This window comes from Myxine glutinosa, chromosome 13 (assembly GCF_964187855.1).
Source record: "Myxine glutinosa chromosome 13, kmMyxGlut1.1, whole genome shotgun sequence".
NCBI lineage: Eukaryota > Metazoa > Chordata > Myxini > Myxiniformes > Myxinidae > Myxine > Myxine glutinosa.
Genome location: NC_136273.1, coordinates 68059712 through 68078518, shown reverse-complemented (window position 1 = coordinate 68078518; position 18807 = coordinate 68059712). Strand labels below are relative to the sequence as shown.

The following is an 18807-nucleotide window of genomic DNA, read 5'->3' as shown; positions in this document are numbered from 1 at the left end:
GGGATAAGCCCCTTTCAAGAGACTAGCAGTAAAGAGCTATACAAGTCATGTGTCAAGTTACTGCTGGGGGATACGCCGCTAAATGGAATAATCCGGTGGAAGAGACTGTTGCCTGTGGGACCCCCCTCTGAACCTGTATGGAACTCCATGTATAGCAAGCTCATAAGTAAAAGATCTGGTGATCTCCAATGGAGACTGATCCACTGGATAGTCCCCTCCAATAAGTTAATCAACCATTTCTCTCCTACATCCACATGTTGCCCATTCTGCATATGTACGGAGGACGTGTTCCACGCCTTCATTAATTGTGTGAGATTGGTTCCTTTGTTTCGGTGGTTTAATCTTGTGGCACACAGAATGAAGGTTGTTTTCTCGTTGTGTTCTTTTATTTTCGGCTTTAATGCCAAGTCAAGCAAGGAAAATATGTTAATGAGGTTTCTTGTCGCAACAGCCAAGCTGGCAATATATCTCTCAAGAAGGGAGAAATTGAACGGTAAACCTGCCGGGGAATGCAATGTAATGTTGTTTTTCAATGCCCTCGTGTCAGCAAGACTTAAACTAGAGTTTTGTTTCTATAAGGATGCAAACAATCTTGATGAATTCACCAATACTTGGTGTCATGAAGGGTTGTGTGAGGTTCGTGAGAACCAACTGGGAATATTTTTGTAGGTTGTATAAAGTTAATGGTTTATTTTGGCAAATTGTGTGCCGTGATACTTCTGTAATCTTTTCGTTTCATTGCTTTTTCATGTATTTATGATTGGTGTGAAGATATAAATACATTTTTTTGTATTATTTTGATAATAAAAGGACTTCAAAACTCTCTTTCTTTTTCTTTCTTTTTCTTTCTTTTTCTTTCTCTCTCTCTTCTTTCTTTCTTTCTTTCTTTCTTTCTTTCTTTCTTTCTTTCTTTCTTTCTTCTCTCTCTCTCTCTCTCTCTCTCTCTCTCTCTCTCTCTCTCTCTCTCTCTCTCTCTCTCTCTCTCTCTCTCTCTCTCTCTCTCTCTCTCTCTCTCTCTCTCTCTCTCGTCGGGCGTGGCGTCATGGCGGCTGTGTGCGCTGAGGTGTGAGTACTGTGCTGTGTTGGCGTCTTTCCTATCCCCATCTCATTCCCTCTGTGTCCTTGTTCGTGTTTGTGAAGTTTTCCCCGTGTTTCCTTTTTTTGTTGAGACAGGAGAGAGAGAGAGCGTGCACGGTGAGTTTGTGTGCAAGGCCGAAAGAACCTTGTGTTCTTCGGGCCTCTGCTCTGCTTGCCATGTTTTCCCATAGTCGGCAATCGGCTTTTCATTATTTTTACTTTCCTTTTACCTTCGTCTGCAGATTTTGCTCGCGACAGGTTCTCTTTATTTTATTTCGAAACCGTTTCTTTAGTTTCATTTATTTATACCTATGGCGAACGTTCGTTTGCACAATAGCAGGTACGAGTCATTGACTCGCAAACACGGGCTTATTGCTTGCCCGCCTGACGGAGTGAGTGTCGAGGACGTGGTAACCAGTATTGGTAACATTGTCGGCCTGGATAATGTCCTCGCTGCCTCCAGGATGAACCACAGAATTGTGGTCTTTGTATCAAAGGAACACCTCGTTAATGAGGTGGTGGAACACGGTCTGTCCTTACCCCAGGGCATTTATATAAGTCCGATGGACACACCTGCGGTCCGAATCATTTTGTCGAACTTACCGCCCTTTATAAAAAGCGAGCACATTGTCTCTTCGCTTAATAGTTTCGGCACCGTCGTGTCCCGGATATCGATGATTCCCCTGCGACTTCGAGCAGACGCCTCGCTCCGACACATCATGACCTTCCGGCGTCATTGTTATATTATCCTCAAAGACAACGCTCAGATGCTTAATGCGACCATGACGCTGTCACTCAATGGTCATAACTATCAAATATATGTGTCGACCGAAACGACGACCTGTTTCATTTGCGGGCAACACGGACATGTTAAAGGTGCCTTCACGAAGGTAACTGTCCCCGTGAGAACAACCGAGCAGGCAGAACCTGGTAATGCTGCGGACGATCAGCCATCCACATCGACGGCAGCAGCGAGAGATACCTGTACGAAGGTAACTGTCCCCGTGGGCACGCCTAAACAGGCGGCACCTGGTAATGCTGTGGACAATCAGCCGTCGACATCGACAGCAGCAGTGAGGGATTTCTCCGTGGATGATGAAGGTTTCACTGTTGTTACTGCTCGGAAGAAGCACAAACGGCCGAACGTTAATGACGAAGCAGCAACGAGGGATTCAAAAAAGATTGTGTTGACTGGAAACAACAATGGACCCCTCATTGAGGTGGCTCCTTGTGTTACCGGCATAGCCTTACACAATAGATTTGCATCTCTAACTCCTGATGATGATAGAGAATTAATGAATCAGAGTGAAAGAGCTGCTTGTGATGACAATAATGGACCTACAGAGCCTATTTTAGCCTCCGTCTCTGCGGGGCGTGAGGAACCTGAGGAGGTCGTGCCTCAGAATGGCCTGGGCTGTGCGGACATGGAATGCACAGTTTCTGTCTGTGCGGGGCATGAGGCACCTGAAGAGGTCGTGCCTCAGAATGCCCCGGGCTGTGCTGACATAGAATGTACAGTCTCTGTCTGTGCGGGGCGTGAGGCACCTAAGTAGGGCGTGCCTCAGAATGTCCAGGGCTGTGCGGAATGTACAGTTTCTGTCTATGCGGGGCGTGAGGGACCTGAGGAGGTCGTGCCTCAGAATGTCCTGGGCTGCGCAGACATGGAATGCGCAGTTTCTGTATCAGCTGGGCATGGCGCACCTGAGGAGGTTGTGCCTCAGGATGTCCCAGGCTGTGCCCTCAAGACATATACAAGTTCTGTCTTTGAAACGCCTCTTATAATTCCGGAGCGTGGCATGACGATAGCGGGTCATGAAGAGGTGAATCTTGCAACACCTGTTGCATCATTGTCTGACTTGCAGATGCGTCCAAAACCTGCAGACATTCAGGGGATGGCACATGCAGCATCTGCTGCACCGGCGCCTGCTTTATCGTTAGAGGGTGAGACTCACGCTGATCAATTGGACTATGACTCCGATGGAGCCTTATCCCTCACGTCTGGCATCAGCATCGAGGCTTGGAACGAATTGTTGTTGTCTCATGGGCCGGAGGGTGATCCGGGCATCACACCTGCAGAAATTCTAAAATTCCTGAAAGACACTTTTCGGAAGAGGCGAGTAAAGGTGAAAGATTTCTTTCCAGACCTAAAAATCTTCATAACATCCGGGAAATATCTCGTACTGAAGTCCAGCCAGTTCGGAGTTGGGGAACGAGAAGTATACCGCCTCAAGAAGTACATCGTCAAAGTGAAGGAAGAGCTACAAGTAGACCAACCTTCCACTATATAACCCCTTCTCCTTCTTCTTCACATGACCTTTTCTGTAGCTACCTTGAATATCAATGGGGGGCGGTCCCCATTGCGCAAGACCCAGGTGAAATTACTCACTGAGGAAAAGCATATTGATGTCATGCTTTTACAGGAGACGAGATGCAGTCCTTCGTGCGAAAGCCAATGGCGAAGGTTGATGAACGGCCAATGGTTTTTCAGTAGCTTGGCTTGCCCTAGAGCCGGGGTAGCTATATTCTTCTCATCTTCTTTCCTCCAAACTGACATTGTTTTTGAAGACATAATTAAGGGGTACCTAATTTGTGTCTCTTTCACCTTCAATGGTTACAGGCACACACTTTTTAATGTCTACTCACCCAGTGACAGCACTGACAGGGTCACCTTCTTCACACAGTTAGAAACATCACTCACTGACTGACTCATGTAGATTTTAATAGTCTTGTTTGCTTGAGTGGGGATTTTAATTGTACTCTAGACTCTGCCATGGACCGGAACGGTAAAGAACCTCATCTAGCTAGTACCATCCCACTGGCAAGGGTTTTATCTAAATTCTCTTTCGTTGATGCGTGGAGACTTCACAACCCCCTCATACGCCAGTATACATGGTGTCGCTGTCTTGACGGTCGGCTTTCCTTCGCTCGGCTAGATCGTGTTTACATAAATAGTAACTCTCTTAACATGATGGGCAATGTGCAAATTTTACCAATCGGTTTCTCCGATCATCACATGGTCACCTTTTCTCTTCTCTCTCCGATACGGAACTATGGAGCTGCACATTGCATTTTTAATGTGGACCTTTTAGAGGATCAAGCTTTCCTTAAAGCCTTCCGGGCTTTCTGGGACACACTGCTTTTGCGGAAACCTTCTTTTTCTTCCCTCAATCAATGGTGGGATAATGCTAAGGCGCAAATTAAAACCTTTTGTCAGCAGTATAGATTCTTTTGTACAAAAGATGAGTCTCTCTTTAAAAGTGTTATTGAAAAAGAAATTTTAGCTTTGCAAAGCCATCTGTCACCTTCCAACACAATGGAAACGAATCTTTCATTGGCCAAAAAGAAAGCTATTCTCAACAGGCTATGTGTAAAACAAGCTAGAGGTGCCATGGTTCGTCTCCGTGTGGAGAATTTGCGTCATCTGGACGTGCCTTCTAGTTTCTTCTTTCGAATTGAACACACTTCAAAGGGTAGCGAGCAGCTCACCTTGTTACGGACTGTGCAGGGCAATATGATAAAGGATCACAAGGGCATTATAACCCTGGTTAAAGATTACTTCTCTGATCTGTATTGTATGAAAGACATTGATGACGAAATGGTGCATTCTTTAACCGCGTCCTTGCCCACCTTGTCAGCTACTGCACGTCAAGAGCTGGACAGAAAAATAACGATGGAGGAACTGTTTGTCGCACTGCAAGCCTTGCCGAATGGAAAAGCCTCTGGCTTGGATGGACTCCCCGTAGAGTTCTACAAAGCTTTCTGGGATCTCTTTGGGACGGAACTGTTGGAAATATTTTCTGACAGTTTACGACTCAACCAACTGCCACTCAGCTGCCGTAGAGCGGTGCTTGCCCTAATACCCAAGAAGGGAGATCTGCATCGGGTGGAAAATTGGCGTCCGATATCCTTGCTATGCGTGGATTATAAAATCTTTTCCAAGGCTCTCACCAACCAGCTCAGAGCGTGATTGGGGAGATCATACACCCAGATCAATCTTACTGTGTCCCTAAAAGGTCAATTCACGACAGTATCTTTATTGTTCGTGACATGATTGATATCTACTCTCTCGAACAAAGAAATGTTGGTCTGGTGTTCCTCGATCAAGAAAAGGCCTTTGATGCCATTGATCACTTTTATATTTTCTCTGTTTTACGGGGGTTTGGTTTTGGTGAATTTTTTATCTCTCACGTACAGCTACTGTATAATAACATTTTTAGTTTAGCAAAAGTTAACAACATTTTATGTCAGCCTTTCCCAGCTAGTAGAGGCATTCGTCAAGGTTGCCCTCTTTCCGGCCTCCTGTACTCCCTCGCGATTGAGCCTTTGCTCGTTCGTTTGCGCGCACGTCTTCCTGGTTTCGTTCTTCAACCAACTGCGAACCCGTTCAAGGTGATTGCTTATGCAGACGATCTTTGTGCAATCGTTCACTCAGATGAGGACCACTTGGCCCTGGTCCAATGCGTCCATGAATTCAGTTTGGCAAGTTCAGCAAAAGTGAATTGGAAAAAGAGCAGAGCTCTCTACCCTGGTCCCCGAAATGGCGCCACTCCTCCGACTCTACCGGAGCAACTCGAATGGGCATGGGATGGCGTTCTTTACCTTGGTACCGAAAACTTCATTCTGAGAAACTGGGAATCTCTCATAACTAAAACTGAGAGGCGGCTGCTAAAATGGAAGGGCTTACTCTGTCAACTCTCCTATCGGGGCCGAACCCTCATTATAAATAACCTTGCAGCATCGATGCTTTGGCACGTTTTTATGGCACTGCAGCCCCCGGATTTTATTCTTAAATAACTGCAATCTATTTTTATTGACTTCTTCTGGGAGGGGGGGGGGAGCACTGGCTCAAACCTGGTGTGTTAAACCTACCCGTTGCTGAAGGAGGACAGGGTCTGATTGCCATTACCAGTAAAGTTATGGCTTTTCGCTTCCTGTCGCTTCGTCGACTGCTGTACACTGATGTCTCGTGGAAGGCATTGGCTCACTGCCTGCTTCGGCAAGCAGGGAGACTCGGCTACGATCAGGAGCTGTTCCTTATTGGCACCAAGAAAGTCGATATGGCATCAGTCCCCCTGTTCTACAGGAGTGTGCTGGAGGCATGGCAGGCGGTTACCGTTCGCCGTGATAACAGTAATTATTCCCTTGAAATGTTCTTAAACGAGCCAATCTTTTTAAACCCCATTTTTGAAGGGGTCTGCAGTGATCGCACCTTTATACAAAAGTTTATTGATGTTGGATGCACCAAGGTTAAAGATTTTAGAACCCCTCCTCCTTACAAGTGGAAACCAGCTGCTGATGTCACTGTGGCCACTGGAGTTAGGTCCATTCGGGTCGTTGGGAGGATATTTTCTGTGATTCTGCGCTTTTTCAAGCAAACCAAGCTAAAATGGGCTCCACAGGTGGAAGCTGGCCCCCTCTTATCCCAACGCCCCTTTCCAGAGCTTTTGCTTCTTTTTCAAGGTTTCACCTCCTTTAAGTTGATGGGAAAATCCTGTGTTTATGGTATGTGTGTCAAAACCCTTGTTTCTGATAGACCTGCAGAACCACAAGTGCACTGGAGAAGAATGCTCCAGACTACTCATTCTACTTCGATAAACTGGCTTGTTATGTACAAGGTACCCGTTGCCAAACGCTCCGGAGACTTGCAGTGGCGATTGGCACATCACATTTTACCCTCAAACGTTTTGATACACCGAATGTGTCCACATGTCCTTGAAAAGTGCCCTTTTTGTGATGCCCAGGAAACTCTTTTTCATGCCTTTGTTGGATGCCCAAGATTGACACCACTTTTTACTGTTTTATCGCATGTCATTCAAGGGTTGGGGTTGGTTTTTACACACTGTGTTTTTATATTTGGTTTTAGTATTAAACCCAAATGTAGGCATGAATGTTTTTTAGCCAACTTTTTAATTTCTGAGGCAAAACTTGCGATATATGTGTCCAGGAAAAGGAAAATCCGGAACAGTGTTGTTCCAGTGGATGACGCTGTAGTCTTTTTTAGGTCATTGGTGTCGTTTCGGCTGAACCTGGAATTATCTTTTGATAACTGTGGGGACTTCCAGAAACGATGGTGTGTACGGCATTCCTTGTGCAGTTTAACTGATGGAGTCCTTACATTAAACTTGTAATATAGCATTGCTCTCTTATTTGGTTTAATGTGAAATGCTTCGAAACGGTACCTTTTTATGACTGTATAAATCAACTTTATTTGCTGTCTGTATTGATTTTAACCATGGTTTTCTTTTTTTCTCACTGTCTGTATTTGTAGAAATGCTCTCATGACCTGTAAATATTTTTGTTTTACCTGTCTGCATTGGTGGAAAAGGTTTTTCCTTCAAAAAAAGAAAAAAAAGAATGAAATCTCTTTCTTTCTTTCTTTCTCTTTCTCTTTCTCTTTCTCTTTCTCTCTCTCTCTCTCTCTCTCTCTCTCTCTCTCTCTCTCTCTCTCTCTCTCTCTCTCTCATGAAACCACAGGGTACACCATCCTAGATGTGGGGGATCTATGGGTTGCTCTTGGGAGATCAATCAAAAGTCTCCGCGCCGCGGGCTTGTTCAAAATAACTGTCTGGGGCTATTCAACAACAACCACAACAATTACAACAACAACTCAACAGGAATGCCAAAAAGTGAACAAAACCACTATCGAGTGGCTCTCCTTCCTCCATCCCAAACACTACCACAGGTCACAGGTCTTATCTAAAAACCTATCCATTGTCACCTTCTCAAATTTACTCTTACTGTTTTCACCTTCTCTCCCATCCACAGAATCGTCTGTCTCCCTCAAACAATTTGATCCTTCTCTTCCCTGCAATTTTTTAATGGCATTTACCTCTCTCCTGCCCTTTCCCCCTGCAATGTATGTTTGAAGTGCCTGCAATTCAGAAGCAAATACATTGTTGTTATTGCTGTTATCGTTGTTGGTTGTTGTTGTTGGTTGTCCCGTGGAACTCAGAAAAAATAAACAGATTTCCGGTGTGTACCGGATGGCCTAATATTGGAGTCCTGCTTATGTTACATGGTGTCAGAAATAATCTGAAAACAACTCCGTCCATTCGTGCCATCTGAATCCACAGAAATCCTAATATTGGAGTCCTGCTTAGTCCTGTTGCATGGTGTCAGAAATAATCTGAAAACAACTCCGTCCATTCGTGCCATCTAAATCCACAGAATCCACAGAAATCCTAATATTGGAGTCCTGCTTATGTTACATGGTGTCAGAAATAATCTGAAAACAACTCCGTCCATTCGTGCCATCTGAATCTGGTATCTGAGATACATAAACTATCGCATCCGTTTAGCCATCCACAGGGAACCATGATTGCCATGGGGCCCGCAAGGCTAACCCCCGCTCTAGCGGGGAAAAATGGCCTTTAAAAAAAAAAAAATCGAACAACATTGAAAATTGTTCGGTTTCAAAAACCATGTTGGATTTGTGTTTGACGGTCCGTTGGCCGATCTGCCTGACAAACGCAATGCAGGCTGGCTTGGATCATGGATCGGAGAACAAGGACGAGAGATATACAAGACTTTTGAGTGGACTGAAGGTGAGAAGGATGATCCCAAAAAAGTTTTGGACAAATTTGAATTGTATATTCGTCCACGAAAAAACAAGGGCATCGCGAGGCATCGGCTGTTCAAGAGGAAACTCAGGAATCGTTTGACATCGTTGTTAAGTCCTTACATCTCATTCTCTTGGACTGAGAGTATGTGCAACCTGAAGATGTGCTCGTGGATGCGATCATCCAAGGTGTGTATGAGGAGAAGGTCCAGGAACGCCTGCTGGACAGATGTGAGGAACTTATACAGGCTCTTCAAGTGGGTCAGCAATATGAACTTTCAAAGACTCAACTTCGCATTGTCCGTGATGAGGACACAAGTATAGTTGCTGTAGATTACAAACAAGCAAGTTGCTGTAGATTACTAATTGCTGTAGTTGCTGTAGATTACTAATTCTGATTTTCAGAATCATTGGAATCTCCCGCGATGAAGCTAACTCCAAGGGCCTCTCACTCACTCACCGCAGGCAGGTTGGTGGTCTTTCCATCTTCTACCGACTCCTCTCTGGCCTTGCCCCCCCAGCTCTCTCTGGGCTCTGTCCCGCAAATATTCCTACAGGTCGCACAAGATCTGCCTGCAACCCTCTTATGGTCAAACTGCCAAAATCAAGACTCTCTGCTCACCTTCACTCCTTCATTCCTCTTTTCTCCCGCCTCTGGAACAAACTCCCTCACTCTCTTCAATCGCACTCCACCCTCCAGGTCTTTAAAACAGCTGTTCACCACCATCTCTTATCTTCCCCCATCCAAAACCTTGATCTTTTCTACCCCCGCTAATTTCACCCAAATTCCACTTTTTTGAAATACCAACTTCTGTCCTGGAAGTCATTGGTGTCCTTGTGTTTTATACTTCTCCCTCCACCCCCCCCCCTCCCCCCTTCCCATGCCTCCTCCCCCCAAGCCCTCTCCGTTCCACACATCTCCCTGCTCTCAAATGTTGTGTTTGTGTGCTTCACCTTCTCTCCCCATCTTGTTTTCCGCTCCCGCTTTTTGTGTGTTTTGTTTGTCTGGTTGATTTGTTTGTGAAGTAAATGTTAGCTCTTTCACGAGCCTCGATTCAGTATACAAAAAAAAAAAAAAAAAAAAAAAAGCGAGGCAGAAACCACAATCGAACCCAGCGCCACTACCGCCATCACACAGGAGACAAACCCCAAATAGACCCTGGCTTAAGGAAAGATGCCAACGCTGTGGTAAAGATTTCTAACCATGCATGGAATCACGGTGAATGTCCAGCAATTGGATCCATGTGCTCTTACTGCAGGAAACCGAATCATTGGCTTGCAGCTTGCCATCGACATGCTGGCATAAATTTCGTTGAAACTCAGTTGGACGGTGCTTATGCTGATACAATTGAGTATGTGGATGAAACTCATGGGAACATTCTGTGGATAAGTGCACTGCAGACAATGGCTGCATCGTCTGGTGGTAAATGGAGGCAATCTCTCTTGGTATCAGGAAGGCAAGCGACCTTCAGAAGTGATACAGGAGCTCGCTGCAAAACAATGACACTACCTCATTATCAGCATCTCGCTCACACTGGTGAACTCTGTCAATCAGTCAAGGTATTGTGTACCTACTCTAATCACCGGATAAAACCCGTCGCAGCCGTGGATCTTCCTGTTCAGTACCGTTCAGTACCGCTGGCAAGACAGCCAGCATGACGTTTGAAGTGGTTGCTCTCTCACAGGAAAACATAATATCTGGAGATACAGCTGAAGTTCTGGGTCTGAACATCAGACTCGATTCCGTTGGAACGGAGGTGGACCCCGTGACGTTCTTACTGAGCTGAAGGAATATCCTGATCTAGTGCGAGCTACTGGAACTCTGCCAGGAATGTATACAATTAAAGTGCAATTTGGTGCGAAGGGAGTAGTACACGCTTCGCGGTTGCAACCAACATCCCTATTGCCATGTATTAAAACCCAACTGGAGGAGATGGAATCCGATGAATAAATTTCCAAAGTTTATGAACCAACTGAATGAGTCAGCTCAATGGCGGTTTCTCTTAGAAATGACAAACTGAGAATCTGTCTTGATCCGTCTGATCTGAACAAGGTCATCAAGAAGGAGCATAGCACCATCCCATGTGCACTGTTGGGGAGGTCATTGCATGTATACCTAATGCAAAGGTGTTCTCAGTGCTTGATGCAAAGTCAGGATTCCCACAAATCAAACTGGACGAGGAATCATCTTATCTGACATGTTTCAATGCACCGTTTGGTAGGTTTAGGTGACTTCCTCTTCCCTTTGGATTGAAATGTGCACCTGAAATTTTTCAGAGGATTATGGACCAGATAATTGAAGGCATTTATGGAGCATTTGCAATCATGGATGACATTCTTGTAGCTGGTCCAGACATGGTGTTGCATGATCGAATCCTGAAAAAGGTCATCGAGAGAGCAACAAATTACAATCTGAAGTTGAATCTACAGAAGTGTAAAATCTGCCAGTCACGGGTACATGTACTGCCTGCTGATGGATTATATCCTGATCCGGCCAAAGTCGAGGCATTTCACAGTATGCCGATTCTGACCGATAAAGAGGCTTTGAGACATTTCATCGGATTTATCATGTATCTGTCAAAGTTCATTCCTCGTTTGAGTGATGAGTAAGCTGCACTCCGAGAGCTGCTGAAATCGGGCGTTGAATATCCATGGCAACCAGCTCAAGTGAGAGCCTTTGTTAGACTGAAGGAACTTTGCTGTCATCCACCTGTTCTTGCATACTACGACGTCAACAAACCAGTAGAGATTCACTGTGATGCCGAAGTGGACTTGGTGTAGTTCTCATCCAGGACAACCGACCCGTTGCATACAGTTTTAGGACTCTCACAGAGACGGAGACACCGTATGCACAAATAGAGAAGGAGATGCGATCCATAGACCATGCCTGCAAGAAGTTTCACTGTTATATATTTGGGAAAACGGTCACTGTCTACAATGACAATAAGCCTCTGGAAATGCTCGCCAGAAGGACATCACTGTCCGCTCCAATGAGACTACAGAGCATGCTACTACGATTGCAATGGTATGATCTCAACATTTGGTACAGAAGAGGGGAAGATATGCAGCTTCCAGACAACCTTTCTAGAGCCTACCTGCCAGATACTCGTTCAGAACTGGACAATGTGGAGCATATTTCAATGTTGGACTTTCTATCTAACTCTGACGAGAGATATGCAGATCTTCCAAAAAGCTACTCAGTGAGAACTCACTCAGTTATGGTGCATGATTCTTGAAGGATGGCCAGACACCAGGCAATGTGCATCACCCTGTCTTCGACCATACTGGGATTCCAGAAGTGAACTTTCAGTTACAGATGGCATCCTATACAAAGGCATGCAAATTGTCGTCCCACCTACTCTGAGACCCCGTAAGCTGAGCCTGATTCACGAATCACATCTCGGAATAGTCAAGTGTAAGCAACAAGCAAGGGAGGTTCGAAACTGGCCCTCCATGAATTCTGACAGAGCAAACTGTTCAGAGCTGTTCCAAGTGTGCAGACTATCAAAATCGCCTGCCTGTTGAGCTCCTGAAACTGACTCCGACATCAGATCTACCTTGGAGTGAAATTGGGACAGATCTGTTCCAGTTTGATGCTAAGACATACGTGATAATGGTTGACTATTACTCCAGATTCATTGAGGTGGATGAAGTGAAGGATCTACGATGCAGTACAACTCTTGAACAACTGAAAGCACAGTTCAGTCGACATGGTCTACCGGAGACTCTACAGAGTGATAATGGGACTATGTAAAACTCGCAACTTGTGAGAAAAATCTGCAAAGATCACGGAATCATTCTTTGAACGTCTAGTCCCAGATATCCACGTTCTAATGGAGAAATTGAGAGGGCTGTACAAACTGTTAAACGACTCTGGCGAAAATCTACAGACAAGCACATGGCCTTGCTGCATTATCGGACAACACCATTGGAAGACATTCACCTATCACCGGCTCAACTACTGATGGGAAGACGTCCGAGGAATACCCTTCCCATTGCCCGAGATCTTCTGGTGCCTATAGCTTACGACCATGATGCTGCGAAAAGACACTTCGTCATGGAAAAAGCGAAACAGAAGTTCTACCATGATCATCACATGCTCAAATATCTTATACAATTACATCCGAATGATGATGTTATAATGGAGCCTCCTACGGGTTCCAAACGGTTGATACCGGCTGTGATTGTGAAGCAGCATTCCGAGCAATGTTTGTTCGGTTGCGAGAAACGGGTGATACTTATCGCCGTAACCATCGACATTTACATAAGAGCACCAGTGTAGCCAATGAGGGTGCTGCCCTTGATCGGTCTTTCGTTGATACTGATAACGCTACCAGTGAGGTCCATGATGGCTCAAGCTGTTCGTCAGACTTGAAGCCTCCAGCTTGTGATACTGTACCTTCTGTAGATCTGGATGAGCCTGGCAGAGCAGTCACCCAGCCAGTGTCTCCAGCTCCCTCAGTTACCCCGTGCGTAACGCGGACACGAAGTGGTCGTATCAGCCGTCAACCAGACAGACTCGACTTGCAGTGAACTATAAATATTGTCCGTACCAATATTGGATGTTTGCTAACACTGAGTTGGATTTGATTTGTTGCAATGTCATGTGCATTTACGAGTTTGGTCCATTGTTTATGGTTTTGTATTGGACTTTGCAAGCGATCGCTGCTTCTACTTTTCTTACTGCATTGGTTTGCATCTGTACTATTTGCTCGTGTAACAACTCTATCACTGCACTTTTCCATCATGAGGGGAAATATGTAATGTATGTTTGAAGTGCCTGCAATTCAGAAGCAACTACATTGTTGTTATTTTTGTTATTGTTGTTGGTTGGTGTTGTTGGTTGTCCTGATGGACCCAGAAAAACAAACATAAGTAGTGTAATAACTAATAATGTTGGTTCTGGGACACCCCAAATCCCCATTCACTTACATGTTAATTTTTCCCCTCCCTCATTGCCCCCAAGCACCTCTATTTCTCTCACCCTGTTCTTTACGAACCTTCTAACCTTTTGACATGTTATCCTTATTCATTAGACCACTTAAACAATGGTCCTTCTGTGTGAACCTGTGATTCTTCTGACCTTATAGACCTTTTAACCTTTTACTCTTAATATCATCTGGTGAATCATCTTTGACCCACTCAAACAACGACCCTACAAATATTTGTTTATGTGTGGGAAATAATTTAATTATCCTACAACTCTCCTCACCGTCTAATACATTAACAAAAAATATGTTTGAGTTTGGTTCTTTATCAAGATATTTTAACTGAGCTAAAATAAAATGATAAACCTCCCTCAATATTCTTGTCTGAGCGCCTCCTCTCCCACATACCATTTTTAAATTAAAGTATATATTTTCCTGACAACCATCAAAGTTTTCCGTCCACTCAAAAATATTTTTATCTTTTTTACCCAACTCACCGGTATTTAAATTAATTCTCTTATTTGTTTTGTGAACTTTTTTACCAGTTGCCTTTTCAATTATACCTATTTGATATTTTTCACATTCATTATGTTTTCCATTTATATACCAAGGTTGATTACACCTCCACTCTTTAGTCTGGTTGATACTTGGTTCTATCATTTATATAATAGTAAAAAAGGCGGCGGTAGCCCGTTAAAATCCCCAACCCCCCTTTTTAACTTATCACTTATATATTTTATCACTTATATATCTTATCACTTATATATATCTTATCACTTATATACTTATATAACCATAAGGGAGACTATCAATTCCATTTTCTAAAATAAACCTCTTATCATCAAAAGCTCCTAATGCTTTCTTATTTATCTCTTCTGAATATACTTGATGTTTATAACTTCTTATTCCATTAATCTTTCTAAACTCTTCTTTCTTTGTTGTTAAACAGTTATAATAATCCTTATAGTTTATTGTTTCTTTCATAACATTTTTCTTTACACCTTTTAACTTCTTATCAGTCTTTTCAACGTTATTCACAATGTATTTATAAGCATAAGCCTTAGACCTCAATCCCACAAATTCACTCATAACATTTCCTCCTAATTCATCCTTGAACTTTCCAATCACCTTTTTATTTTTAGAAGAGAACAACTCACTCTCTGGACTGTAATTACTCGTGTCATAGATATTAATGTCTCTTTTCATGTCTGAATAAACATCGTTGGTATTAATTTTCAAAATAAAACTATCTGTATCCATATAAAGTAGATTAACATCATTTTGATATTTCTTCCTCAAGTTATTATAAAAGTAATCATACAATAATGACTTTGATAAATCAAGAATTGATGTTCCAATATAAATAGGTTTGTCCATTTCAATACTCTCTTTAATCAAATGGATTGCACAAAAGTTCTCAGTAAAGACCTCAGCTCGAGTGAAACTCGGTCTATTAATTAATTTTGATGCTTGTTCCCAAGATGTTGATAGTCTGATATTTTGTCTTTTCCTCACATTCTCCATAGTCTTACCAAAGACCGCATTATTCATCAATTTATAAAAGGCTTTCTCAAAATCTGTTTTTGACTCTGTTCTTCTTTGTGTATTAAAATCAATGTACCCCTTTAACCAATGACTTTGATTGAACTTTAGAACCCTATGGATCATCTCTATTCTTAGACCTTTTGATCTTTTTGAAAATTGATGATTATGAAAAAAAATTGACTTTGATCTTAGACCTTTTGAAAATTTATATAACAAATTAAACAACAGTAATATATCTGATAAAGATTATGTACACGCACAAAATGTTTGGGAAAAATATAACATCAAGAATCTTGGCGAGTATCACGATTTGTATCTCAAAACTGATGTGCTTTTATTGGCCGATGTATTTGAAGCCTTTAGATCTGTTTGTCGCACTGGATATGGATTGCATCCTGCTCACTACTACACAGCACCTGGATTGGCCTGGAGTGCGATGTTGAAAATGACAAAACAAGTTTGGATTTGATAACCGATGTTGATATGCTTTTGATGATTGAAAAGGCAAAAAGAGGTGGAATTTCACAAGTCTGCTCGAGTAGATACGCAAAAGCAAATAACAAATATCTTCCAAATTATGATCCAACGAAAGAGAGTTCTTACTTGATGTACTATGACGCGAACAACCTGTATGGCTGGGCAATGTCTCAGGCTCTTCCTTATGGAAAACTTAGATGGGTAAAGGAAAAAGACTACAAAAACGTTTTACAAGATGTATGTATCTCTACACAAAAAGAATTGGATGAAGAAAAAGTTGGTTATTATTTTGAAATTGATTTAAAATATCCAGAGGAACTCCATAACCTACACAAAGATCTCCCATTTGCTTGTGAGAAAGAAAGTCCAAAGAAAGAATGGTTGAGTGATTATCAACGATCGTTTGATATAGGTGAATCAACAGAAAAATTACTTACTACATTATATAACCAGAAAAATTATGTTCTACACCAAAGAAATTTGCGACAATATTTATCAAAAGGTCTAAGAGTAGAGAAGATCCATAGGGTTCTAAAGTTCAATCAAAGTCATTGGTTAAAGGGGTACATTGATTTTAATACACAAAGAAGAACAGAGTCAAAAACAGATTTTGAGAAAGCCTTTTATAAATTGATGAATAATGCGGTCTTTGGTAAGACCATGGAGAACGTGAGGAAAAGACAAAATATCAGACTATCAACATCTTGGGAACAAGCATCAAAATTAATTAATAGACCGAGTTTTACTCGAGCTGTGGTCTCTACTGAGAACTTTTGTGCGATCCATTTGATTAAAGAGAGTATTGAAATGAACAAACCTATTTATATTGGAACATCAATTCTTGATTTATCAAAGTCATTAATGTATGATTACTTTTATAATAACTTGAGGAAGAAATATCAAAATGATGTTAATCTACTTTATATGGATACAGATAGTTTTATTTTGAAAATTAATACCGACGATGTTTATTCAGACATGAAAAGAGACATTAATATCTATGACACGAGTAATTACAGTCCAGAGAGTGAGTTGTTCTCTTCTAAAAATAAAAAGGTGATTGGAAAGTTCAAGGATGAATTAGGAGGAAATGTTATGAGTGAATTTGTGGGATTGAGGTCTAAGGCTTATGCTTATAAATACATTGTGAATAACGTTGAAAAGACTGATAAGAAGTTAAAAGGTGTAAAGAAAAATGTTATTAAAGAAACAATAAACTTGAAGGATTATTGTAACTGTTTAACAACAAAGAAAGAAGAGTTTAGAAAGATTAATGGAATAAGAAGTTATAAACATCAATTATGTACAGAAGAGATAAATAAGAAAGCATTGGGGGCTTTTGATGATAAGAGGTTTATTTTAGAAAATGGAATTGATAGTCTCCCTTATGGTTATATAAGTATATAAGTAATAAGTTAAAAAGGGGGGTTAGGGATTTTAACGAACTACTGCCGCCTTTTTTTACTATTATATAAATGATAGAACCAAGTACCAACCAGACTAAAGAGTGGAGGTGTAATCAACCTTGGTATATAAATGGAAAAACATAATGAATGTGAAAAATATCAAATAAGACTTATTGAAAAGGCAACTGGTAAAAAAGTTCACAAAACAAATAAGAGAATTAATTTAAATACTGGTGAGTTGGGTAAAAAAGATGGAAATATTTTTGAGTGGACGGAAAACTTTGATGGTTGTCAGGAAAATATATACTTTAATTTAAAAATGGTATGTGGGAGAGGAGGCGCTCAGACAAGAACATTGAGGGAGGTTTATCATTTTATTTTAGCTCAGTTAAAATATCTTGATAAAGAACCAAACTCAAACATATTTTTTGTTAATGTATTAGACGGTGAGGAGAGTTGTAGGAGAATTAAATTATTTCCCACACATAAACAAATATTTGTAGGGTCGTTGTTTGAGTGGGTCAAAGATGATTCACCAGATGATATTAAGAGTAAAAGGTTAAAAGGTCTATAAGGTCAGAAGAATCACAGGTTCACACAGAAGGACCATTGTTTAAGTGGTCTAATGAATAAGGATAACATGTCAAAAGGTTAGAAGGTTCGTAAAGAACAGGGTGAGAGAAATAGAGGTGCTTGGGGGGCAATGAGGGAGGGGAAAAATTAACATGTAAGTGAATGGGGATTTGGGGTGTCCCAGAACGAACATTATTACACTACTAACATACTTCAGGTGTGTACCGGATGGCCTAACATTGGAGTCCTGCTTATGTTACACCCCCCTATCCCTCTTCCCCAAACTCGTGCTGTCTCCTATTTTGACATCTATTCTAAACTCTCTGGGTTTTTCCACTGTATATCTGCAACTCACTCTGTCTGCTGTCCCATCTGATTCAATCTGCCTGCTCTCATCTGCTTCATTGAGCTGCATCTCTTTCTACATCTCTTCTCTTGTTGTCCTGCCTGTTCACCTATCCGAAATATTATATGTCTGTACTCCTTGTCCATATTTTCCTCTCTGCTCTATTGTTGGCATCTCACTGTCTGCTGTCTAGCACGTCCAAGAGTTCCACCCTTTTAAAAATTAAACGAAATAAACTCAATTTATTGACAATATGGTGATACTTAAATCACACCTACCTTCAAGCAAGCTCCAGTCAAGATCAGTATCCAAGGGCTGGCTAAGTGCTGGGTACGTGTTGAAGAGATTGGCGACAAATGCGAGGTTGAGATTGTAGTTCCCATGCACTACCTCGGTTGGGGTAACAAATTGACGACAGCCAAGACGGTCAGCTTGCTGCAGCATCTGTTCCGCACGCCGCTCCTCGTCCCTCTCCTGAGTTCAGGTGCACGCCAATTAAAACTGATCAATATCATTAATATTCTTCACAATTCTCCTCCAACTTTTCTGCATCTCAATGAATAACTAGTTTTATTGAATGATGCATTACCGTGAAATAGATAACTGCAATGCTACTACATGATTAATTGAAATTGAGATTTTTATTCGCTCTTAAGTATCAATTTATATATATTACCTTACATGTACAGACTGCAGAGTCCTTAGAAAACTACAGCATACAACTAGTCAATGATAACATGGACCGCAAAGCTCTTTCATAGTTTATAACACAAATAAAATGAGATCGTCACATTTAGCTTCACGTAATATATTTGGTAAAGTTTTAATATAATATTTACACTCCCACCTTTTGTTCATAAGTGTTCCGTACCGTCCTCCAAACAGTGATGACTCCAT

At 41.9% G+C, this 18807-nt stretch overlaps 1 protein-coding gene across 4 annotated transcripts in view; it reads right to left on the bottom strand.

The window, feature by feature from the left end:
* Window positions 1–18807, bottom strand: part of LOC137412533 (plastin-2) — a 220229-nt gene that overhangs the window by 40738 nt on the left and 160684 nt on the right. For all 4 annotated transcript variants that reach the window (XM_068097857.2, XM_078767613.1, XM_078767612.1 and 1 more), the window contains one exon: window positions 18189–18384. In XM_068097857.2, coding sequence (XP_067953958.1) covers window positions 18189–18384 — 196 coding nt within the window. The remainder of the gene's footprint in view (window positions 1–18188; window positions 18385–18807) is intronic.